This window comes from Chanodichthys erythropterus, chromosome 16, assembly GCF_024489055.1.
Source record: "Chanodichthys erythropterus isolate Z2021 chromosome 16, ASM2448905v1, whole genome shotgun sequence".
NCBI lineage: Eukaryota > Metazoa > Chordata > Actinopteri > Cypriniformes > Xenocyprididae > Chanodichthys > Chanodichthys erythropterus.
Genome location: NC_090236.1, coordinates 31,530,879 through 31,556,505, shown reverse-complemented (window position 1 = coordinate 31,556,505; position 25,627 = coordinate 31,530,879). Strand labels below are relative to the sequence as shown.

At 35.9% G+C, this 25,627-nt stretch overlaps 1 protein-coding gene across 1 annotated transcript in view; it reads right to left on the bottom strand.

Moving 5' to 3' along the window:
* Positions 1 to 25,627, bottom strand: part of cacnb2b (calcium channel, voltage-dependent, beta 2b) — a 45,172-nt gene that overhangs the window by 6,023 nt on the left and 13,522 nt on the right. The window contains exons 2-12 of the mRNA XM_067362381.1: positions 12,967 to 13,044; positions 11,633 to 11,755; positions 9,067 to 9,206; positions 8,733 to 8,794; positions 8,472 to 8,494; positions 8,278 to 8,358; positions 7,883 to 7,941; positions 7,658 to 7,767; positions 4,245 to 4,396; positions 2,207 to 2,302; positions 1,550 to 1,723 (exon numbers count right to left, since the gene is read on the bottom strand). Of these exons, the coding sequence (XP_067218482.1) occupies positions 1,550 to 1,723; positions 2,207 to 2,302; positions 4,245 to 4,396; positions 7,658 to 7,767; positions 7,883 to 7,941; positions 8,278 to 8,358; positions 8,472 to 8,494; positions 8,733 to 8,794; positions 9,067 to 9,206; positions 11,633 to 11,755; positions 12,967 to 13,044 (1,098 nt within the window). The remainder of the gene's footprint in view (positions 1 to 1,549; positions 1,724 to 2,206; positions 2,303 to 4,244; positions 4,397 to 7,657; positions 7,768 to 7,882; positions 7,942 to 8,277; positions 8,359 to 8,471; positions 8,495 to 8,732; positions 8,795 to 9,066; positions 9,207 to 11,632; positions 11,756 to 12,966; positions 13,045 to 25,627) is intronic.

The following is a 25,627-nucleotide window of genomic DNA, read 5'->3' as shown; positions in this document are numbered from 1 at the left end:
GTTGTAGTTTCACAAATTCTTAAGTAAAGCCTAGTGTAAAACCAAATAATTGGCCTAATAAAAAATGCAAAGACACTGAACTACAAAAATGGCACTATACTGCTGTACTATAAAGTTTACTTACAACACCTAATAAGCTATTACTAATATGAAGAAGTAGAACAAACTAGTAGGTACTGACACTAAAGGCATTTTACCTCACCATCTCACTCACCGAAGGTCCTTTAAGCTCAAGTCTTCTTTAAATGTCCAAGAGAGTTTAGTAAGAGGTAGGGAGGAAATTGAAAATTGTCACAGAATGACACACCACAAAGCAAAATTTTAGACTTTATGGAGCCTGCAGATGTTTCCAAACAGTCATAATTTAGGACTTGCATAGAAGAACGAATGAATAAACAAAATCTAATCAAATCTGCAAGAATGTGGATAAAACTGAAGGACGTGAGACATTAATTTGAAAATAGTACTACAATTATGTGAAAATCTTATTTAATTGTGTGTATTTAGGATACATAAAATGCTAGCAATGAGATCAGCCTTTAAATGAGATAAGACGAAGGAGTCTGAGATTTTATTACAGAATGCTTCACAATACATAATGGGAGATGTGGTGGAAATGACACCATATGTACACTACCTTTCAAAAAGTTTGTCGTCAGCACTATCTTTAAAAAAAGAATGCTTTTATTCAGCGAGGATGCATTAAATTGATCAAAAGTGACAGTAGACATTTGTAATGTTACAAAAAATGTCTATTTCAAATAAATGCTGTTCTTTTGAACTTTCTATTCATACAAAAATTCCACAAAAACTGTTTGAACATTGATAATAATAAGAAATGTTTCTTGAGCACCAAATCAGCATATTAGGAACATTTCTAAAGGATCATGTGACACTGAAGACTGGAGTAATGATGCTGAACATTCAGCTTTGCTGTCACAGGAATACATTACTTAAAATTAGGGAAGCACCGACATGAAAATTTTGGCTAATACAAAATTTAACTGATAATTCTTTATATTTTAAAGCCAAAGCCGATAACCTATATATTGGCCGATAAATCTAAATCCAAATTTTTATATAATTTTTGAAAGCCTGATTACAAAAACAAAAGTCTCACCATTAAAAGCCATGTCCCAAGCACACAATTATAATGTTAACATTATAATTTAATGAAGCCTATATGATATTGTGGCCGATATATTGTGCATTAAAAAAAGAAATGTTATTTTAAATTGTAATAATATTTCACAATTTTTGCTGTATTTTTGATCAAATAAATGCAGCCTTGGTGATAAGGGACTTCTTTCAAAAACATTTAAAGAAATACCATTAATTAAACTGGTGAGAGTGTGAAAGGTGTTTTAAAGGGGTTAATTTTATAAATGTCCAAAGGGCCAAAAATGTTTTGTTAAGCAACCAAACAGAAAATATATGTCTAAAGAATATTTCTGAAGTTGGTTTGAATTGCTTTCGACGTAGGCTCTATCTGTACAGCAAATGTTCAACCTCAGTACTTCATTTCCTGTTCTTAGAGTGTGTCCAGTACCTTAGCAGGTGTGGGGCTGGTGGGGAGTGTGTTTTCTGCCAATTTCTCCAGCATGGGGTTGGGAGGTTCCATTTCAGGAGGGTGTGTGGCTCTCCAGTAGGCCTCCAGGTAATCAGCGATATGTTCACAGGCATCCGACAGCTGGTTTTCATCCAAGATGACATCGAACAGCTCCTGTGAAAGAGACCAATGGTGATGTCACAACAAGGGTAAGTATACAGTAAAATGAAGCCAATGGTGCATAATGCTGGGAGGCTAATCTGTGTCAACGACTGCCTTGGGTACTGTGCAACCTGATATAGCATAAAAATAACAGTCTCTTGATAATCAGATCCGTTTGTGATTAAGCCCTCCAGCTAGACTTGGATTAAAAATAAGGACGGTGTTAAAAGGAGGCCATCAAAGAGGTTCAAAATTTGGGTGTTCATATTGATTTTCTAAAAAGAAAAAAATGACTCTGAGTTTATCGGAGGTTATATATCAAGGGCATAATCCAGACCAATCCACATGAAACTAGAGCTTATCATAAAGATTTCCACATCCTTCCTATGGGACATTCTGTAAAGTTAAGAGGGGTGGATTTTAGCAAACTGCACTCCTATAGAAAACATTTGAACATATTTTGCATGATTTTAAGTATATGGATGGCACACTCACATTAGGACACTGGGCCAGTTTGTCTGCAGCCACCATCTGGACATTCAGATGTTTAGTCTGAGATTTTCCCCTGGTCTTTATCAATCTTGTGAGAACCTGAACAGCAGATGAAAAGAGGAAGGAAAAAGGGACAGGAAGGATGAGTGGGAGGCACAGGGGGTGAAAGAACACTGGATGTTAGGTCACACTGGGTCACAAGAGAAAGGTTAGTGTTTTTGTGCAACTGGTTTTGAATCAAATCAGCTTTTCCTATGTGAATGTAATAGCTATACATTCAAAAGCCTCTGGACAGTGAATGAAACTACGCCTAGTGATGGACATATAGATCATATATCATTTTGAACGATGTAGTGCACTTTGAAACGACATAAATAAAAAGACATTTGTGGTTATCAAATGACAGGCTTATCAAACAAACTGATATAGTGCCATATCAGATATCGCTGTACTGACAGAATAATCTTGTTTCTGTCTCCTGTTGGCTTATGTTCATTTTTATTCCAGAAAATACAGCATTTTCGGGCATTTTCCTAAACTAGGGAAATGGCAGAGACCAGTTTGAACTGGTTAATATACTGAATTAAAGCTGAATGAGGTGCTTTCTGATGACTAACTACGACTAGGTGTTTAACTGATGACTATGTATTGAACATTATTTATTTTATAATAAGTTCTGAACACAATTCTTCACGCTGAATAGGTCCTGTTTTGGCATTAAACTCTTCAAAACCTTAAAATTAATTGTTTTACAGATCATTGCTGCAGAATGTAGTGAATGTTCATGCCAATGATAACTAAGCATCAATACAACCAATACAACCATTTTCATACATATTCATAAAAATATGTATTAACCCTTGTGCGACCTTATGGACATTTTCAGTTTTGTTTGGGGTTTTTTTGGATCATTTTGCCTGTGTTAATGCCAGCTGCATAAATTTTGGCACAGGTGTGTATTTTTATTGGCATTTTACTATTTCACCCCCATTTCTTTTAAAAAATCTATTCAACACTAGGTCCACAAAATAGTTCCTCTTAGGACCTTTTGGACAAAAAGTTACCCATTGAAACCCATTAAAACTGCCATTTTTAATCCCAGGGCTATTTAACTATAAAATGTTGCAATCTTTGTTAATAGGCTTTCATTTTGATGGCAAGGCTTGAAAATTTACATTTTTACTATTTTTTACCAGATGGTGCCATTTTCTCAGGTTTGGCCTATAAAGCAAATACTGGTACTGCGCACAAACAAATTCTTACTGAAAGCTCATTTTTTGAGATATCAACCTCAAATTTGGAACACAACTTGTTTAGATTTATGGCTTTGATTTTCTAGCAGTTTTAGAGTTCAACATGTTTCATAAAATATATATTTTATATAAAATAATGTTCATAAATCATTTTCATAAACTTAAACTTCTATAACTTTTTTTTTTTTTTTACATTTTAAAAAAGATTCAGCCAAGGCTCTTCTTTGAAAATGAAAATGACAAGGACATTTTTGTCCACTATGGACCTATGTGTAACTTTTTTTAATTGACACACAAGGGTTAATATTTAAAACATCATTTAAAATGGAAAAAAATATATATTTTCAATCACCTGGATCTTACTAACAGATAAAAAGTGATAGTAAAGACATTTATAATGTTACAAATAATTTCTATTTTATATAAATGCTGTTCTTGTGAATTTTTATTAACCAAATAATCCAGCAAAAAAAGTATCATGGAATCCAAAAAAATATTAAGCAGCACAACTGTTTTCAACATTGATAATGATAAGAAATGTTCTTGAGAACCAAATCAACTGGAGGAATGAGAAAAAAATCAGCTTTGCCATCACAGGAATAAATTATTATTATTATTATTATTATTATTATAAATTATTATCAAATACATTCATATAAGAGAATTATTTCAAACACGTTTGAAAAATCTTACCAACCCCACATTTCTGAACGGTAGTGTATATATCTATTTCATCAGTAAGCAAATGATTATTGTGAGAATGTTTGCAAGTGAACATAATTTCTAACCTTAGGTGATGAAATCTTGACATACACCAGGATTGGGGCCAAGGAGGTCTTGCTTAGTTGGATAGGGTGGTTAATGGTGTCGGCATCCAGAACCACAAGCTGTAGGCTGCGTGCTAACTCAAAAATCCTCTCAACCTCTCCTTGGATTTGGGCTGTAGGGACAGATAAAGAAATAAATGAGGCTATTCAACCTAAATATCGTCAGATACAGAATGAGATCTTCAAAAAATATTATTCTATCAAAGTACAAATCTGCTGAATTGCAGCCAAAAGCACTTAAAATGTAATGGGATGGGAAGCTTTTTTATGTCCAGTTCCACTAATACAAGTAGTAGGAAGAAAAGAAGAAATAAAGCTTTTTGCACCATTTCATGAAGTTTTAGAACTGAAGAAAAAATATGTGAAAGTCCCATCTTTAAAACTAAACACATTCCATACACAGGTCATGCAATATGTCTTTGAAAATAGAGATGATCAGAATATGCTGACAGTACAGTTCCTCATCCACAGGAAGTAACAGAACAATGAAAGTTTAAAACTTGCTCTTTGCTCCAAATTGAGCAAACTTTAATAATAATAAAAAATAAAAAAAAACATCACGTGAGTTCAAAATCAGTTCACATGATGTTTAACATTATCTTTCACAACACACTGCAAAAATAATTGTCTTAATCAGTAGTTTTACATTGTTTTCCAGTAAAAATATCAAAACATCTTAAAACAAGATTTTTCTTACTCCATTGGGTAATAGTTTTCTATTTTCTTATCTTTAGTCTTATCCTACATGATTTATCTTGTTTTTAAAGATGTTTAGATATTTTTTCTGAAAAACAAGACAAAATTACTTATTAAGCAGCAAAACTTACTCTTACACATACACTGAATACTTTGGCTTGCATTTGTTTGACCAATAAAATTATGCACAAATTATGAAGATTTTGTAGTTATGGTGTCTAACGCAAGCCGAAGCTTTTAGGAGCAGTGACCTTCACTAAAAGTATCAGGGTTCTTTGACACTTATAGTGTTCTCTAAGAGGTAAAGCAGTTCTGATGACACCAACAGGAATGAGTTGGGGAACATAGACAGGCTACTGCTGTAATACATACCCGCGGCATCTGAGGTAAGAGAGCAATATGAGGGACAGAGTGGAGAGAACCAATCAGATCCCCTTAAAAGAGCTAGCTACACACCTCAGATCCACACTTGACGAGAAAACACATCCACTCATGTTAAACAGCTACTTAATAATTACAATGACAAGATACAACTTTTTTGAGTTTGAGAACTGCACGAAGTTAAAGGCTCTCTGTAAGTGGGATCTTTTTTTTTTCTGAACACACTGCAAAAATAGTGTATTCAATCAGTATTTTTGTCTTCTTTTCCAAATATTTCAAACCAAAAATGCATATACTTGATAAGAAAAATGTGCAAGATATTAAAGGTGCAGTGTGTAAATTTTAGCAGCATCTAGTAGTGATGTTGCGAACTGCAACCAACGGCAGCTCACCCTCCCTTTTGAAGCAAAATAGAGAAGCTACGGTGGCCGTCTGGCCCACACAAGTCAAAGATGTTGCCGTCTGAGACAGCAGAGAGTACATTAGCTAATTAAGCAATGAGGTTTCTTCTTACTTCTAACAAAGAACGGTCTCTGCTTCTAATAAACCACACGACTACTACTACTACTACTACTTCTTCTTCGTATGTATTCAACGTATTGATGATGCATGCTGCTTCTAAAAACACGAACGGTTTAGAAGAAGAACAGCACAGTGATGAAACGCGCTCTGTAGAGTGTTTGTCCGTTTAGGGCTGCTGTAGAAACATGCTGGTGCAAAATGACGACTTGACATGGAGGTGTATGTAGATATAAACGGGTCATTCTAGGTCATAAAAACATACCAGTTCATTATGTAAGGTCTTTATACACCACTGAAAACATAGTTATGTATATTATATTGCATTTCTGTATAGATCGGTCCTGCTCTGCTTCACACTACAATAATGTTAATAATCGCATCCATGAACATGATTTCTTCCCGAGTCCTATCCCTATTCTTTTGCAACGCCTTTGAAGTGAAGACAACATGTCCCAAGATTCCGTGCTCAAACTCGCCATCATCAAGCTATGCCTCCGTTCTGAATAGGCCTTTAGCGACCTCTAGTGGACAGAAAACTTACATATTGCACCTTTAAAGGATTAGTTCACTTTCAAATAAAAATGTCCTGATAATTTACTCACCCCCATGTGATCCAAGATGTTCATGTCTTTCTTTCTTCAGTCGAAAAGAAATTAAGGTTTTTGATGAAAACATTCCAGGATTTTTCTCCATTTAGTGGACTTCAATGGCCTCCAAACGGTTGAAGGTCAAAATTACAGTTTCATTGCCGCTTCAAAACGTTCTACATGATCCCAGACGAGGAATAAGGGTCCTATCTAGAGAAACCATTGCTCATTTTCTAAAAAAAAAAAAAAAAAAATGCTCACCTTGAACTAGCTCTCTTCTTCTCTATTTGAATTCTATACTTGCACTAGCATATTGTATATGACAATTTAGTTCAAACTTTAACCTGTGGACGGCAGTAATACACTTAGCAGTGTCTACACTGCTGGAATTCAAATAGAGAAGAAGAAGAAGAAGAGAGCTAGTTCGAGATGAGCATTTATGGTTAAAATGTATAAAATTTAAAAAAAAAACGAAATTCAGAAAATGAGTGATTGTTTCTCTAGATAAGACCCTTATTTCTCATCTGGGATCGCTGTAAACTGTAATTTTGACCTTCAACAGTTTGGGCTCCATTGAAGTCCACAAATATGGAGAAAAATCCTGGAATGTTTTCATCAAAAACCTTAATTTCTTTTCAACTGAAAGAAAGAAAGAAAGACATGAATATCTTGGATGACATGGGGGTGAGTAAATTATCAGGAAATTTTCATTTGAAAGTGAATTAATCCTTTAAGTCTTTTACCACATTAAATTACAGTTTATGCTTAAAACAAGACAAAACAACTTGCCAACTTAATTCAAGGTATATTCTCTAAAATATTTATTAAAATATCTATTAATATCTATCTATATAAAATATCTATTAATATGCAGTGTCACTTAAGATGTATCTTATTTTAAAATATGAAATTATTATTTAAAATTAAGACAAATATACTGTTTAAGATTTTTTTTCTTTTTTTTTTTTTGAACTATCAACTCCGGTCATATTATCCCAGTTGGTAATTATTAATCAGCTTTATCAATACATGAGCTGAAGTATATGCATTTGTTTGGGTTCAATGACTAATACATTCTTTCAATATCTCAAGACTAATTTAAAATCTCAAGTCAGTACATTCAGAATATATTATGTGATTGGCATGGAATGACATAAAACATTAAAAAAGAGAGCAAGTAGTGATTACCTAAACTAGAGCGGGTGTTGGAGCGATCCATTATGGCGTGTTTGCTGGGGTTGTTGAGGATCGACCGCTTGGCAAGTGCAATATCTGCCGTCACCCGGGTGATAGTTATTCTAATGATGGATTTACATATTAGAAACAACACTCTATATGGCTACACACAATTATTACAATAGCAAATATTCATTTGTAATGAGTCCATTAATTCCTTAATCATGTGTACCATACCTTCCTTCAAATCTGTGTTTTAAAAAATCAAAGAGAGCTTTTTGCATCATGTCCGTAACCTGTGAATTCAAATACAAGAGAGGAAATATGCAATTCATTAATAACACTTCAAAAACTAAAGTGTAGTTTCAGTTACAAACAGTAGAGGGCAGTACATATTTTTACATAATAAGTGTGGCAAAAGAGAACATGATCCTCAGGTTCTGCTATAAGATACATTACAATTTAAATTGAGAATGATACTTTTCATTTTTTATTTTAAGAGTAAAATATCTGCATATCATGTCAGCTGAGCCACTGGGTCCTTTAAAGCAGTAATGTTGTAATCCTCTGAGACTTTGGACAGTGAATGACTGAACACTGCACATATGGAGACAGTGGCAAACGGCCCTCACCTCATAGCCCTTGAGCGAAGGCCCCATGAGCACCACAGGACGCATGGAAGGCACAACGTCATATGCAGCCAGTTGCTCTCCCTGCATTTAAATACACGGTGAAAATATGCTTAAATAAGCAGGCAATCTATAAATATATTAACATAAATGTGTGTGTGTTGGGGTCATAAGCATAGCATTATGTATTTGCTCACCGATTTCTTCTTCACTTGCTGAACTAAAGGTAAAAATTTTTGAAAAAAATTAGAAATTTAATTTAACACAGACACAATGATAACATTATGTTCCACATACATGAAATTCCAAGTTAGTGGATGATAACAATTTAGTAATGACAAACACTCTAAATTCAGTCATTTGTCTTATTAAAGGAATGATCTTAAATAAATACTGTGGATAATAATACACATACCTGCAAATAAATAAATACATAAATAAATAAACAATCAGTGCACCTGTCGGAGGTGGAGCCGCTTTCTTTGCATTCAAATCATCTTTGGCAGAACTAGCCGCTTTACTGTAATGAGAAAATAAAGCATTTTGTTCATAATGATTGTTGGAGCAATTTATGTACATTTAAGGGTGCTTTCATACTAGCACCTTTAGTGCACATATGGGTTCTATAGACATCAGAGTTTGGTTCATTTGGATTTTATGTGCTGATGCTTTGAAATCAAAACTCTGGTTCGGACCAGGCAATCGAACCAAATGTCTGATTCATTCATGCAATAAGAACACAAATATACAAAATGAAGACCCCACACTGCGTTATAAATGAGTTTTGTTTACTTGGCCAGTGCTTTGGCGGCCTTCCTGGCCTGCACCTCTCTCCTGATCAGAATCGTCTCCAGGTTCACTGGGCTGGGGATAAAACCAACCTCTCCCCCTTCCTTTACAGGCCGTCCAATCCACCAGTCATTATTAAACTTCTGTAAACAATAACAACAAAACAATACCATGTTTTATATACATATATTTTACAATAAGGTCTCATCCGTTAACTACATAGAGAAATACATTTTTTTACAGTATTTATTCATTTTTGTTAATATTAGTTAATAAAAATAAAGTCATTCATCATTTGTTCATGTTAGTTCACAGTGCATTAACTAAGCTAACAAATACAACATTTGATTTTAATGTATGAATGTTGAAATTAACTAAGATTATTAAATGCTGTAGATAGAAGTATTGTTCATTCTTAGTTAACTAAAGTAGTTAACTAATGTTAACTAATGAAACCTTATTGTAAAGTGTTACCTATTTACACACACATGTATATCTATATATACACTACCGTTTAAAAGTTTGGGATCGGTAAGATTTTTAATATTTTTAAAAGAAGTTTTGTCTGCTCACCAAGATTGAATTTATTTAATTAAAAATACAGTAAAAACAGTAATATTGTGAAATATTATTACAATAACAAAATAAGTTTTCTATTGGAATATAACATAAAATGTAATTTATTTCTGTGTTGGAAAAGCTGAATTTTCAGCATCATTACTCCAGTCTTCAGTGTCACATGATCCTTCAGAAATCATTTTAATATGATGATTTGCTGCTCAAGAGACATTTATTATAAGTATTATCAATGTTGAAAACAGTTGTATACTTTTTTTCAGGATTCTTAATGAATAGAAAGTTTAAAGTTTATAAAAAGAACAGCATTTATCTGAAATACAAAGCTTTTGTAACATTATACACTACCGTTCAAAAGTTTGGGGTCAGTAAGAATTTTTATTTTTATTTTTTTGAGAAGAATTTAAAGAAATGCATTAAATCAATCAAAAGTGATTTATAATGTTACAAAAGATTATATTTCAAATAAATGCTGTTCGTTTGAACTTTCTATTCATTGAAAGAATCCTGAAAAAAATATTGTACACAAATATTTTATACAATTGTACACAATAAATGTTTTTTGGCGCGAAAATCATCATATTAGAATGATTTCTGAAGGATCATGTGACACTGAAGACTGGAGTAATGATGCTGAAAATTCAGCTTTGCCATCACAGGAATAAATTACTTTGTGAAATACATTCAAATAGAAAACAGTTATTTTAAATTGTAATAATATTTCACAATATTACTGATTTTACTGTATTTTTAATTAAATAAATGTAGCCTTGGTGAGCAGACGAAACTTCTTTTAAAAACATTAAAAATGTTACCGATCCCAAACTTTTGAACGGTAGTGTATATAGACACACACCAATCATGCATCACATTATGACCATCTTCCTAATATTGTGTTGGTCCCCTTTTGCTGCCAAAACAGCCCTGACCCGTCGAGGCATGGACTCTACTAGACCTGGGATCTGGGAAATTTGGAGGCCAAGTCAACACCTCAAACTCATTGTTGTGCTCCTCAAACCATTCCTGAACCATTTTTGCTTTGTGTCAGTGCACATTATCCTGCTGAAAGAGGCCACAGCCACCAGGGAATATCGTTTCCATGAAAGAGTGTACATGGTCTGCAACAATGCTTAGGTAGGTGGTACGTGTCAAAGAAGCATCCACATGGATGGCAGGATCCAAGGTTTCCCAGCAGAACATTGCTCAAAGCATCACATTGCCTTCGTCGGCTTGCCTTCTTCCCATAGTGCATCCTGGTGCCATGTGTTCCCCAGGTAAGCGACGCGGCCATCCACATGATGTAAAGTAAAACATGATTCATCAGACCCGGCCAACTTCTTCCATTGCTCCGTGTTCCAGTTCTGATGCTCGCTGTTGGCTCCTTCGGTGGTGGACCGGGGTCAGCATGGGCACCCTGACTGGTCTGCAGATATGCAGCCCCATACGCAACAAACTGTGATGCAATGTGTATTCTGACACCTTTCTATCAGAACCAGCATTAACTTCTTGAGCAATTTGAGGTACAGTAGCTTGTCTGTTGGATCGGACCACACGGGCCAGCCTTCGCTCCCCAATGAGCCTTGGCCGCCCATGACCCTGTCGCTGGTTCACCACTGTTCCTTCCTTGGAGCACTTTTGATAGATACTGACCACTGCAGACCGGGAACACCCCACAAGAGCTGCAGTTTTGGAGATGCTCTGACCCAGTCGTCTAGACATCACAATCTGGCCCTTGTCAAACTCGCTCAAATCCTTATGCTTGCCCATTTTTCCTACTTCTAACACATCAACTTTGAGGACAAAATGTTCACTTGCTGCCTAATATATCCCACTAACAGGTGCCGTGATGAAGAGATAATCAGTGTTATTCACTTCACCTGTCAGTGGTCATAATGTTATGCCTGATCGGTGTAATATAGTCATTGAGTATATTGACATTAATTTGATTGAATTAAATGTAATGATTGTGCAGGTGATCTGGGAACACACTGACCTCTTTGATATGTAGGAAGTCTTTTGCTTCAAAGGAAACCCCGTGCCCCGGTATGGGGACGTTGTCATCATCTGCAGGAGTGTAGGTGAAGTTTGTGCGAACGGCGAAAGCAACAGGCTTATACTGAATAACAGCAACAAAAAGGTAAGACTGAAACCTCTACATTTTGATAACACAAAACAAATTTGCATCATGATCCTTTGTGAGCACATGAACTACTGTAACAATTGGTGTAAACCTCATGTACCATGTATGGGTGAGAATATTTATAAATCTCTGTATGAGTGAGTGTGTGAATGGCAGCAGACAGATACTTTGAGGAGGGTACTGGAACTGAGCAATGGCACATGTGCTGCATTGCCCCAAGCAAGTTACTAATAATAGCTTTCATTCATTTACCTTCAAACCAATTGCAATGCACAAATTCATTCTTGAAGAGCTCCATATCAGCTCAGTGAAGGGTAATGCAGTCTAATGGCAGCTACATGAGGCTTGAGGACAGTGCGGGTTTGAATACATATGATGAGATTGAACGTACATGAGATCATTGTAATTCAGTGTACACAGCTGTATAACTTGTCCTTCAAGTGCAAAATTTGCAAGGATAATTTTTTCATGGAGTGCAGAAGAGTAAGCTACATGGAAACTTGCAATCAGATCTGATTGGTCCATATTTACATACCTTTACGGTTACAGGAAAAAGGACAATTGTAGAATTTTAATAAATAAATCAAAATATTATTTCAAACATGAATTCATTATATTATAATTTATAGTATTTAATTTAAAAGGAAGTCAAATGTCAGCACAATGGCAGCCTGGCTGTTTATAGCCTGGTTTTAAAAGCCGATGCACTGTGGGAGATGGCGGCCTGAAGCAGGACGTGATGCTGTCTGCTCAGTACCTTAATTAAAAAGGACCTCAGGGAGCTCACTCGCACAGACAGGGAGTTTCATTCAAATCAAAACTGGACTCTGCAAAGAGCCGATGATAAAACACCAAGCGTTTGTCGTTGCTCATTCACAATTTGCTACGGTGCTTCTTATCAGTTTTTGGACTGTGTAAAGAAGCAGGAGAAAAGGTACAAGTGATTGTTCAGTTACATGTAGACCATTGATTTTGTAGAGTACAGGATTTAACACTGTTGTGCTGTTTCATCCAGGGCATTTGGTAATTAGCTTTTCGACACAGCTACCTTGTTACTTTGACAGAGGAAAAAGAGCTGTGCAAAATTTATGAGCACATCTATAACCGTGATATATTTCGGTCCTTGTGGCCAACGTCACTGGGAGCAGGAAATGGGCAGCCGAGAGAATTATGGAGTTGCAATCTACCTTGGCCTTCTCGAGCTGGACTTGGGCATTCTTCTCCTTCTCCTCAGTGGCCCCTGAGTCCTGACGGTCCGCCGAACCCTACCACAGCCAAACAAGAGTAAGAACTAGCATTAATATTACATACAGACTCACTAACAAGACATTTCTCTCCATTTTGTCTCATTCTGAGCAACGAGCACTTGCCTAGTGTTGAATTTAACACTCAGGAGAATTATGCTGAAACTATGCTGTCTTTGATAATACAATAATATAATAAAACGAGGCATATGCTCTGATGTGTTGTTTTCAGTAGAGATCACTCCACTATATTATGACAGTGACATCAAAGTCACAAATGATCTTTGGATCTTTCTCCTTCAGGGCTCCTTCATCAAATTTTATTAGCAACTCTTCACAAAGGGCACTGTTCAAAGTCAATGTCAGGCATTAAGAATTCAAAGTAAAACCAATTAACTCTGTCAAATTGAGCTAAATCTTTAACATAATTTTTTCAACCCAGTGATGAGAAAAGCAATTATGATACTAAATATTTTATAAGTCCTGCTGACCACATGGAAAGGTTTGATATTCCATAATATATTGCATAGCACCTTCACAACCTATTGATGAAAAAAACAAAGCTGTAGAAATGTGAATTCATTACATTGCAAAAAAAAAATCTATACTATTTCTATATTCTATATGCTATTTTTAAGATTCCCTTTTTGGAGGTCAGCTACAGTAGGTTTACATGCATCCGAGGTCAAAAAACATTTAATAGCATGGTTCGATCAAGGATCCAGTCTCTCTAAACCCCTTCTTTCTGAGAGTCTACTCTTCTCAGATTGGTCAGATAGTCCAGTCTGTTTTGATTGGTCAACCGCTTACAGCGTGTGCTGTAAAGAACACGCCCATTCCCATTTCTAAATTTTAGCAATTTTACAGCTTCTGTAGCGTTTACATTATTGGCGGCCCCAGGAGGGAGGTTTGATGGGTCCCCCTCAGGAGAAATCACTTTGAGTGGTGAGTAAACACGCTACTGGTGATACGAACAGTAATGTTGGTGCTGGTTTTAATGTATAAATTCCCGAGTTCTTATACTTTGCAAGTCACAGTACAGAAAACATCGCCTTCTCAAAATGTTGAAAACAACAAACCAAACTCTTCCAGACCTCAGCTACAACTACAGTGTCTAAGAGCAGGTCAAAGTAGACATTTTTCACGAGCAGCCATTAAAGACCATAGGCTGGCATTATGCAACTTTGTTACAAACCTACATAGGTTTTGCACAGGAAGTAAAACTCAAATTAATGACAACTCTTTCAGGCAGTTCAGCATCGGTTCTTTCATTTGGAAGACTATAACTCCATTTATTGTGCATTTTGATCTTTGAAACTTTGCAGACTTTTTACATTCACAAACAGCTGGGTGATTATATAATTGCAGGTACATTTGGTGTCCAAAAGTCATTATTTTATTTTCTGTTTTTTTTTCAAATGGTTATATTTATAATTATTTTAAAATTTTGATACTCATTGTTATGGATCACAAGATGTTACAGGCCATAACAATTTAATATTATCTGTAAAAAAGTGCTGTATATAGCTTTAAAACATGATTTCTTGTTTTTCTGATTAGTCAGTGTCAACTCTGTTACTATGGTAGAGTAACAGTGTTGACAGTCACTTATGTATGTGTGTGTGTGTGTGTGTGTGTGTGTGTGTGTGTGTGTGTGTGTGTGTGTGTGTGTGTGTGTGTGTGTGTGAGAGAGAGAGAGAGAGAGAGAGAGAGAGAGAGAGAGAGAGAGAGAGAGAGAGAGAGAGAGAGAGAGAGAGAGAGAGAGAGAGAGAGAGAGAGAGAGAGAGAGTGTGTTTCTCAGTGTATGACTGTCAATTCTGTGACATATTGTCAACACTGATACTCTACCTTGGTAACAGAGTTTGAGAGTAACGGAATTGACACTGACTAATCAGGGGTGCATTTCCCGCTGCTGAACTTCCATAGTACGATGCTTCGTTGAACAAATCAACTAGCTAGTAGTGATGTCCGATTCGCGAACGAATCGTTCTTTTTAACCGGTTCTTTTCAGTGAACCGGTTGAACCAGTTCACCAAATCGGTCTGAATCGTTCCAAACAGTTCGCTTCTCCAGTTAGCAAACACGAATCCACAAATTACTAAAGTTACTCACTTTTTGATGTGCCTGACACTACCTCTCGAAATAAACCAACATTCCGAAATTATTCAGTTACTCCAACAGTACCTGCTGTGAAGAGAGAACTGATGATGATGGGCACGAACGAACATACACGGCCTGTCACGGTCACGGTTGAATCGAACTGTACGAAAGAACCGGTTCGCGGAAAAGAACTGAACTTCCCATCACTAGCTAGTCACGACTGTTTCCCGAAGCCGTATTGTCGCAAACCTGTCATTCAACCATGTTGGTGAATGACGTCACGCACATGGTGGAGTAATAACTTCTTTAAATGAATCCGTTTGAGATCGAATTAATGCTAGAATTTCTGCTATAAATTACAGACATGGCACTAATTGAACTAATTCTCATTTTCCTCAGTTATTTTGCTTTATTTCCAGATTAAATCAAATGCTTGTTCTTACGTACTAGAGCACGTACGCACATGCGCACTCTGCAAAAAAAAAACGGCGCTTTAAATCTCTTGACAAACTAAAATATATAAATGACACTTGTATATAATCGAAATAAAAGATATACATTGTACTTGATGTCAGCTTGCTTATTTTGCTCAAGATAATGATTTATCAAGTTAACATGTCATAAAAACAGGAAACTATAGTTGCATCCAAATGGCACACTATGTACTTATACACTATGTACTTGTGCACTATGCACTCATCTATGTAGTGCGTGAATTATATAAGGTTATTTTGTCATTACACATTGGAGTCTGATACCCCCTTCCCCTCCACTACGTAATTAAAGCTGCGACAGTTGAGTGCATGAAGTGTCCATTATTCTACACTTCGTTTTTTCCGTTAATTTAGTGCATCATCCGGGTATTTAAAGTGCACTTTTTCTTATAAAAAAAAATGTTCAGTGTGAACGCACTACTTGCACTAAATTATACTTAAAAACATCATAGAATAGTGCATAAGTACGCGAATTGGGACGCACCTGCTTCTAACCACAGGTCGAGAGCTGTTGTTCCAACCACACAAGTTTGCGAATGTTCGTTTGAACGATGATTTCAGGAAACGCCAAATCGTTGAACTATGTAAGTAACGTCGGAACTTGCGATGTTAGTTGGCTTACGATGCTTTTGGGAAACGCACCCCAGGACAACAAGATATCACAATTTTCTGCTATAAGTCACTTTCTACAGAAAATATTAAATTGCTATGACCTGTAACATCTTGTGATCCATGATCAAATTATTAAAATGATTAAAAATAACTATTTGAAAAAACCCTGAAAAAATTATGATTTGGACACCAAATGTACCTGCAATTACAGAATCACCCAGCTATATTACAATACACACTACATGAAAGCTAAAAATCCAAAAAAGCATAATAGGGGCACTTTAATTTTTCCTGTCCCACTTCTTGTATTCTTTATGTTCAGTATTTAACTACAAAAAAATATTATGACTATATATAAAAATTCAACCCTCTAGCCTAATTAACCTGGTTAACTTAAGCATATTATGTCACTAGCTATGATAAATCGAGCACAGCATTAGTTCAGTCAGGCAACGTAGTGCTGCGACCAGCTGATGCGGTCAGCTGTCAAATCGCTCCAATCACTACCATTCTCCTATTACACCGGGGACATATATACGTGGCATTACTGCTCGGTAAGTATGCTCAAACTGCTCGCAACCCTCCCTCCCTCCCCATTTTAAGCATGAGCATATAACTGTGCACCTTTTGGTTGTCATCTTCTTTTGTTTCAGATCACTAAGGCTTTCAAGTCCTAGACCTCACTGCTGAGACACTCATCCTCATAACCAAGCTACAGTATAAACGTCCCACTGCCACATCTGCACGATTACCACTGTTCGCTTTTAAAGACATTACTAAAGTGTATTCATTTCCAAGCTGATGGTTCAATGGGGGGTTAAGGTTAAAGCTCTTGCATGTTCAATTAATTTCAGAGCAAGAACCCCCATAAGGAACTATACCACCAAAGATAACTTGTGCTTCAAAGTAACTTGCCAAAGCGGTCCTGTCTGAATTACATTTTAGATACTCTCATTCTTAAAAATCAGTCCATATCTAGTGCAAGACTTCAAATTTCAGTTTCGCAATGTCACCCTCACTCTAGCACACTCTCCCAAAGGCACACCTACACGTGCTCACATGCACACTAACATGCTGACAGTAATGGCACAGTGACAAGCCCCTCGAGAGACACTGGTGCTACGCAGTCTGACAACATCATATTGACCTTAATATAAGGCTGATAACCTTGCTGACAAGACCAGCACTACTGGTCACCAGCATATGTTGTGTTTTGGATGCTGGAGTGCTGATAAACAGCATGCCTACACCAGATAGACCAGCACCAAACCAGCCTAAACCAGCATGGAAATTCATGCTTTTGTAAATCGGTGTCTTCTTTTGGGAAAGGAGGACAAAATTAGATTGCACATTAAATTATCACATCAAAGCCAAATTTTAATTAAAGTTGCAAATGGTGTAAATGTTTCAAAACGTCTGTCAAGAACATCAATGTGAGCTTGAATGTTATTATTAATGAATATTGTGCTCACGAGTGTTTAAAACAAACAGGCTTGGATAAACTGACTCAAGGGCATGCAGCAAACACATGAGCGTAACATAGTTTGTGCTGGAAGAAATGAGGCTAATTAACAGAAAAGGTGGTGAAATGAGATTGAGAAAAGGAGTGAATAAAATAAGGAATTGAGGAGACTGGGATAATTGGGTTCCCATAGGCACAGTCATGTAGAGGTGCTCGCTTTTGTTTACTCATGTCTGCCATAGACATCTGTTCACTCAGTGCCGCCTCTCCTGCAAGTCAATGTCACGGAGAGAGCAGTACAAAACGCTGCTGAATTATTAACCAATGCCAGTTTAGTGGGGATTCGGATAATTTATATTCTCCTTCTTACATGTATTGAAGTGTGATGCCTCTCTATAATACTGAAAGGGAGTAGCTGATTTTTCTGAGCCAGCGATCAGAAGATCTCTCCCCACTCTTTCCTATCTAGTCATTGTTCAAGGTACGGCCTCAAAAAAGGCAACTGCAGAGAAATTAAATGTAGCTCTTGTTTTGTGGTGAGAACTTTTTTGGACACCAAACTCTATAGACTTCAGTGTTCCATTATCTTCATAGGTACATTACAGATGGGCCTGTGATTGACTTACTAGTGCAAACCCAAATTAACAAACAACAAAGTGAGCGACAGCTAGTCAAATTTGAAATTCCCTGATCATTCCATGATATTCCTCTTTGGCGAACGAATGGTTGCCAATAAACGAATGAAACAAAATGTAATATTGCAGAAAGAGAACACACGCTACAATTTTAATGTTTTATCGTAATGCATTATTTATATAATATCTTAGCCACACTGTTTTAACTAGGAAAGTCTTCAACAGCAAGTCAGAACTTTGACTACTAGGCCACTCCAAAGCATTCATTTTGATTCTTCTGAGCAGTTTAGATGATTTTGTGTTTTGGATCATTGTCCTGCTGCATCACCAAATTAGGCACTAGCTTCAGCTCATGCACAGATGGTTAGACAATCTCTTTAAGAAGTGTCTGGCATGTTGCAACTTATCCAGTTTCCTAATGCAGCAAAACAAATCAATCTGCCACCAATATGATACTGACACAATGGAATGATGCACTCACTTTACATCAGGAAGACCTGCATTCTCCAAAAAAATCCATACTTTGTTTTCACAGGGCCAATATGGGTAATTAAAATAATTATAATAATAATTTAGAAACTCTGATTTGTATTTTCTCAGGTTTCCATTGTCTAATATAAAATTGTGTTTGATGTTATTGAACCATTCTTTGGGGAAAAACCTACACTGAAAACGAAATCAGTGAACTTCTTTTTCCACACCACTCTAATATAAAGAAAAGGTATTTTAAAAAAAGTTCCGACCAGAATGAAAATGTATAATTTCTTAATAAATATTCACAGATTGCAATACAGAGTATGTCAGTAGTTTTGGGGTAACATCAATAAAATGTCTGTTGCAAACCAAACAGCGACGGTGTTTTTGTGGGCAGAGCCTACCTGGTGGCAGAAAATGACAGTATCCCGCAATTCTGACTTTTTTCTCTGTGATATAAACTCACGATTGAAAGTTATAAAGTACGAACTGGGAGATATAAACACACAAATGCAAGAAAAAAGGCTTAAAATGTTATATGAGAAAAAAAGATCTAAATGTTAATACGTAAAATGTTATAGGTTTAAATATTATTTTACGCTGTAATTGCATGGCTATGTACACTGTGTGCAGAATTATTAGGCAAGTTGATTTTCTGATCATATTTTTTTTCCAAGCACATTTTACCAATTCCAATCCACATCAATCTTAATAACTACTATTAATATTGTTTTTAATAATTTACAAGTGATATATAATTGTTCATGAAGGCTGGAAATGAAAAATGCCTTATATTCAGGTGTGCAGAATTATTAGGCAGGTTTTCTTTTACAGGCAAAATGAGCCAAAAAAGAGATTTAACTCAGACTGAAAAGTCAAAAATTATTAAATGCTCATGAGAAGGACGCAATGCTAATGCAATACTAGAAATTGCAAAGTTAAAGCATGACCATTGGACAGTGAAATGCTCATTGGGTTAGATGGGGTCATACAAAAACAGGTGGAAAAGAAAAGACACATGTTAACTGCAAAATAATTAAGAATTAAGGTGAAGAATTAAGTGTGAAACCATCAGGAACCCTTTAGTCTCCAGCGCCACCATTTTCCAGTACTGCAACCTACCTGGAGTCTCCAGAAGTGCAAGGTGTCAGGATCTCAGAGACTTAAGTTAGCTAAAGAATCCTAAAAAATGACCCGCTTTTAATAAGAATCACAAGCTGAAGTGTTATAAAATACATGAAGACTGGGTTTTTATAGGCCTTATAGACAGACAGCTTGAGAGTGACTCTTGAAGGATCCTCTTGTACCACTAATTGAAGAAGTTTTGGAAGATCATTTTTAGTCCATCTCTGCAAGACGGACATTTCAGGATAAGAGATGGGCTAAAAGTAAACTCCCACACTTATAAAAACAATATTAATAGTAGTTATTAAGATTGATGTGGATTGGAATTGCTAAAATGTGCTTGGAAAAAAAATATGATCAGAAAATCAACTTGCCTATAGGCAATAATTCTGTACACAGTGTATGTATGTCCCCTATGAACTGCATATGTCAATATTATGTAGAATTGCTCATGCTTTAATAGTAGACTAATCATTGCAGGTTTCATGTGACTTGCAACATAAACGTCTGCGTTTAGCTTCAAAGCTTTTCTATAACAATGAAGACTATATTTTTCCATTCTGATTCTGACATCCAAAGGCACAACAAAACATTTTGTGGATTTTGCCCATTTTCCTTTTTCTGCCACCATTATGCGCGCACAGCTGCAAGTGACGTAACTGTGACGTCTGCTGCTCCCAAATGGTCTTTAAAATGTGCTGCAAAATGTTGCACTTTTTTAATTAGAAAACAGATATCGGGTGGATAGATAACAAAAGTGGTCTTATGTAAAGTCCTACATTTATAATACTGGACTGATTGAACTGATCGAACAGACTTGACAGCCGTGTTTGCATTACTGTATTGCAAATAAATAATTGGTTTTCTAAACCAGTCAGTCATTGCATTATATCTTAAAGTAAATTCAGTGATATTCCACATACTCAAACACAGCAAAAAATGAGTCCAACCACACTGCTGTGAAAATATACATTAAAGGAGAGATTACCAGTTATTGCCAGCACTGGTTTTATATGAATATTATTAACTTTTTTTTTTTGTTAAAGCAACAAATAATTCAATTAGATGAAACATTACATTACAAACATTTACTATAAACAATTCAGATTGATGATACTATGAAATACAAATGAGGAAAAGTTATGTTATGAATATTTTATCAATACAACAGAAAACTGTGTGTGTGTCTGCATTAAAAGCTGTAAGGGACAGAGAAGAACAGACGTTGCTATGGAAACCTCAAGAAAAGGAAATGTGCTGGCTATGCAGTAAATTTCTTATGAGTTGTATGACTTTTAAAAATCTAGATTTTCCATTAAAATACAATATTTTGTATTAATCATTAAAATGAGTAGTAATGAAAGGGGTTTTTCATTCATAAAAACAACAACTTATTGTGTTCTGTTTTTTAATAATTAGGATAGTTAAAAGACTGTGATTAATAGACACAAGTACGCCACAGTATCACACTAGTGGGGTTTTTTAGTCTAGTGCTATAATAGTTTGAGTCCTGGGCTGAACTCCAACATCCACCTACTGCAACCTGTGTGACTCCTGCTACCGCACCACAGAACATGTCATAAGATTTGGGTCAGATCCATTTAGTGAGTCAGCACCTTTCACTTCCACACTGGGAGTACTGCGGGAGCCAGAAGTTTAGTGAAAAATATTCTCTCTGAAAAATGACTTCAGACAGTAACACTACATGCTTTTATACACTCTAAAAAATGTTTGGTTAAAAACAACCCAAGTTGGGTTGAAAATGGACAAACCCAGCAATTGGGTTAAATGTTTGCCCAACCTGCTGGGTAGTTTTATTTATCCCAACTACTGATTAAAAATTAATTAAAATGAATGGCTTAAAATGAATCCAAAATAGGTGAGAAATTAAAAATCAGACACAAAATTCCTAGAGGCAACAATAATAATCAAAAGGTGTACATTTATTAATAAGCAATTTAATAAATTTGTATTGTTTATTATTCATTATCTTATTAATAAATGCTCATTTATTAAACATATTATTAATTTCCAGCATACTTTAATAATACTTTGGGTTCATTTTAATTAAGCAATACAGTAATTTTTATACAACAGTTGAGTTAAATAAAAATACCCAGCACGTTGGGCAAACATTTAACCCAACCACTGGGTTAAAACAACCCAATTGCTGGGTTTGTCCATTTTCAACCCAACTTGGGTTGTTTTTAACCCAGCATTTTTTAGAGTGTACAGTGTAATTCGAAAGTTGAGAGTTTTATTAACTAGATTCAAGGCTAGTTCAGCCTCAGGTGAACGTATGGGTGAGGTTTTCCTGAGCTCTGAGTAGACAAAACAGGGGACAAATCTGTGGATGTTGGAGCAGCACACTTTCTTATTCGAAACTGCCTCCTAATCTAATTAAGACTATAAGATTAAGATTTCCTGACTGTTGCTAAATGAGCTCTGGCAGGTCGCCCAGGTATTCAACTGCTCTGTATTCATGGCTATGCCAAATGTTACTGTTTGTACACTATAAAGTAATGACTATATAGATTTTTTACAATTTATACTTGTAATTTGTAAGTAAGTGATGCCAACATCTAGAAATAGATAGATAAACATACAATATAGTACGCTGCAGAAGAATGTCTTATAAAATTCTGTAAAAAACACTGCATTTTCCCAAAGTATTCAAAGACATACCAAATGTTTAATTAAATAGGAACTCAATAGGGGCTTTTTTGACAGGATAATTTCTTACTCTAATGATTTTTATATAATTTTAACACTAGTTAGGGCAATGTAAAGCAAGTACAGATACGGCCTGTTCTTTAGACCTACTAAAACACAACAGAGAACTATGGGGGAGATGTTAGGCCAAGCTACACTCATGCACAGGACGTCTCTCTTTCTGGCTGTTGCTCCTGGTCATGATTGCTTCTCTGTAAGGAGATTAAGATGGCATGCGTCAATCCAGGATTTGGAGAGAAAGAGACAAATACAAACTCGTCCTGTCCAGCGGACAACACTGCAGACAGAGACAGTTTCACACGTCCTCACAGACCTGCAGCTACTAAACATGGACTCTGCAACTAAATTTTTAATTTTTCTGCCAGACAAAAGTTACTTATCTTCAATTTTTCTAATCGATCTTGTTTTCTATAAAAATGTCTAGGCATAAAATGAGATTACATGACAAGCAAATTTAAATTAGACTTTAGGAACTGGTTTCAGAAAAAAATATCCTTATTTGTTGCCAATGGATTAAGAACATTACACTTAATTCAACATGAAATCTAACACACACACACATATATATATATATATATATACAGTACTGTGCAAAAGTCTTAGGCCACCACCAGTTTTATTGTTTTAGCAATGTTTTAATGACCATTCATATTTATTTTTCAGTCTCTTTATTACGATACAAACAGAAAATACAGGAAATATGTACACAAAATGTAAAAAAAAAAATGTTTCTTTAAGCAAAAATCAGTATTAAGTGTGACCTCTTGGACTTCTTCCATTTTCTCAAAAAAAAAAAAAAAGAAACTCTGAGAAACTTCTCATCAGATTTTGAAAGTTTTCTTGGCCTCCCAGTCCTTTTCCGTTCCATATGGGTTTAAGAGAGCCAGCTTCCTGCTATTGCTCAAGTGTAAGGGGAGGTCAATAAATACTTGTCGCTTTAGCCTATAAAAGCTGTTTTTTTCTTTCTATTTTTTAATACTGCATAAATATTTACTGTATTTTGTTTATATTCTAATAAACAGTCTGAGAAATAATTATATATAGTCATTATACCATTGCTAAAAACAACATAATGGTGGCCTATGACTTTTGCACAGTACTGTATGTATATAAATCCATTAGAAACCATCAAGGGAACTAGTGTAATGCCCCTTTGCAGTTATCCAGGTATTTCCCCCTAAAAATATAAACTACAAAAAACAAAAACACACAAACACCACACCTGTTCTATATTTAGATATCATTTGAGAAACAGCTGAGTTTTGTAATCCTGACAATTGGAAAAGGATTATGTTCATAACACTGCTCAGCACAATTCCATCACTTTCAGCATTGCAATGATTGTGCAACCTGTCATGTGGAGGTTACATTTCAGGACTATTTTACTTTTGACGCAAAACACCCAGCATAGGTAGAGCACTCTTCACCCCAGTCCTGGTGCACAGGCAGTATATTCTCCATAGTACATAAAAGCAATGATGCAGAGCAGCTCAAGCTCACATGGATTACAGCTGAAAGCAACAGATGGCACTCTCCTCGAATGGCACTCTCATGTCTACCTCATCATCACTCCCTCACATACGAATGCACTAACACAGAAGATGTTTTACCTTTTTCTTGGGTGGCATGCCCACTTGCTCGTTTTTCTTTTCGTTTCTCCACGATTAACAGCTTAAGTAGTGGTCAATTCTGTGCTCTCAGCCGAGATTGACCAACGACTGAGAAATATCCATGTACTATCCCCTTTAATCTGTTCCGTCCCAGGACAGCCAGCCAACTTTGTCAGATGAACCCTAAGCAGGTTTTACGGCATGTTTTGCGCGCGGTGAAATTCATAACGTCGCGAGCCTCGGGTTTATCTGATAGTTGTCGCAAACGATAAGGACCGAAAGTCTCTCCATGAGTGGATACACAAGCAGTGTGAGCGTCTCTCGCTGTGAGTGGAGTTTGCCACACTACTCCTCCACCCTCCCCCGCTCTGAAGGGCTTTATTCCACATCGTGGCATCTGTTGCTCCAAGCACGAGCTGCAAACCCCCGCGATTAGTAAAACTGATATTCTGTGTAAGGTATTCGTGAGGACATCTCGTGACATAATGGATTTATTTTTTTTTTTACACGGAGATAATGATATTTGACAACCCCAAATTGTAACTTTACAACTAAACTTATATCTCACAGGCCTGTTGATATCAGTAGATTTAAAATAGAGGATGACTTCGGGTTAATTGGTCCAATTAACTAATATCTTCATATATATCAGATTTATGAGTCTTTCAAATAGCATTTGATGTCATCCCAAGTTGGTTTTCATCATGTTTTACTATATTAGCGAGGACATTAAATGCTTTGCAGACGCTGCGGTACAGGAGTTCCTGAACGAATCAGGTTGAGTAAATGATTCAATGACTCATTTATGAAGACATAAGGCTGCATTCGAAATGGAATACTAGAACACTACTTTGACTATTTCTTCCCATAATATGAAGCTGTACCTATAAATATGAAAATACATTTCTAGCTCTGACTGATTTAAAATTGTAATTTTGGCCACCCCTGAAATGGGTCATACCATTAACTTTACCTGAGCTGTTGAATTAAATGCGCTGTAAAAAAAAAAAACACGCTCATTCAGGGACATGCTTTTCTTGAATGGATGAAGAGCATAATTTATTTAAAATGCATATACATCTTTCAGTTGAATAATAACATTTGCCTTTTTAGTGCTGTTAACCAGAATGTATGAAGTAAACTGCTGAAAATATCCACAACTTAACAACACTGAAATTGTGCATGAAAATTGCATTCATTAGTGGGTAGTAGAGCCACACAGTATCATTATTTCTGTATTATATGCAAATATTCAAATGATCACAGAAGTACCGGAATGAGTTTATAGTTTGGATATAAACACCGATATCTAGTGATCAAAATAGAGAAAATCACCTTTTTGAAAGTAACTTGACGCTT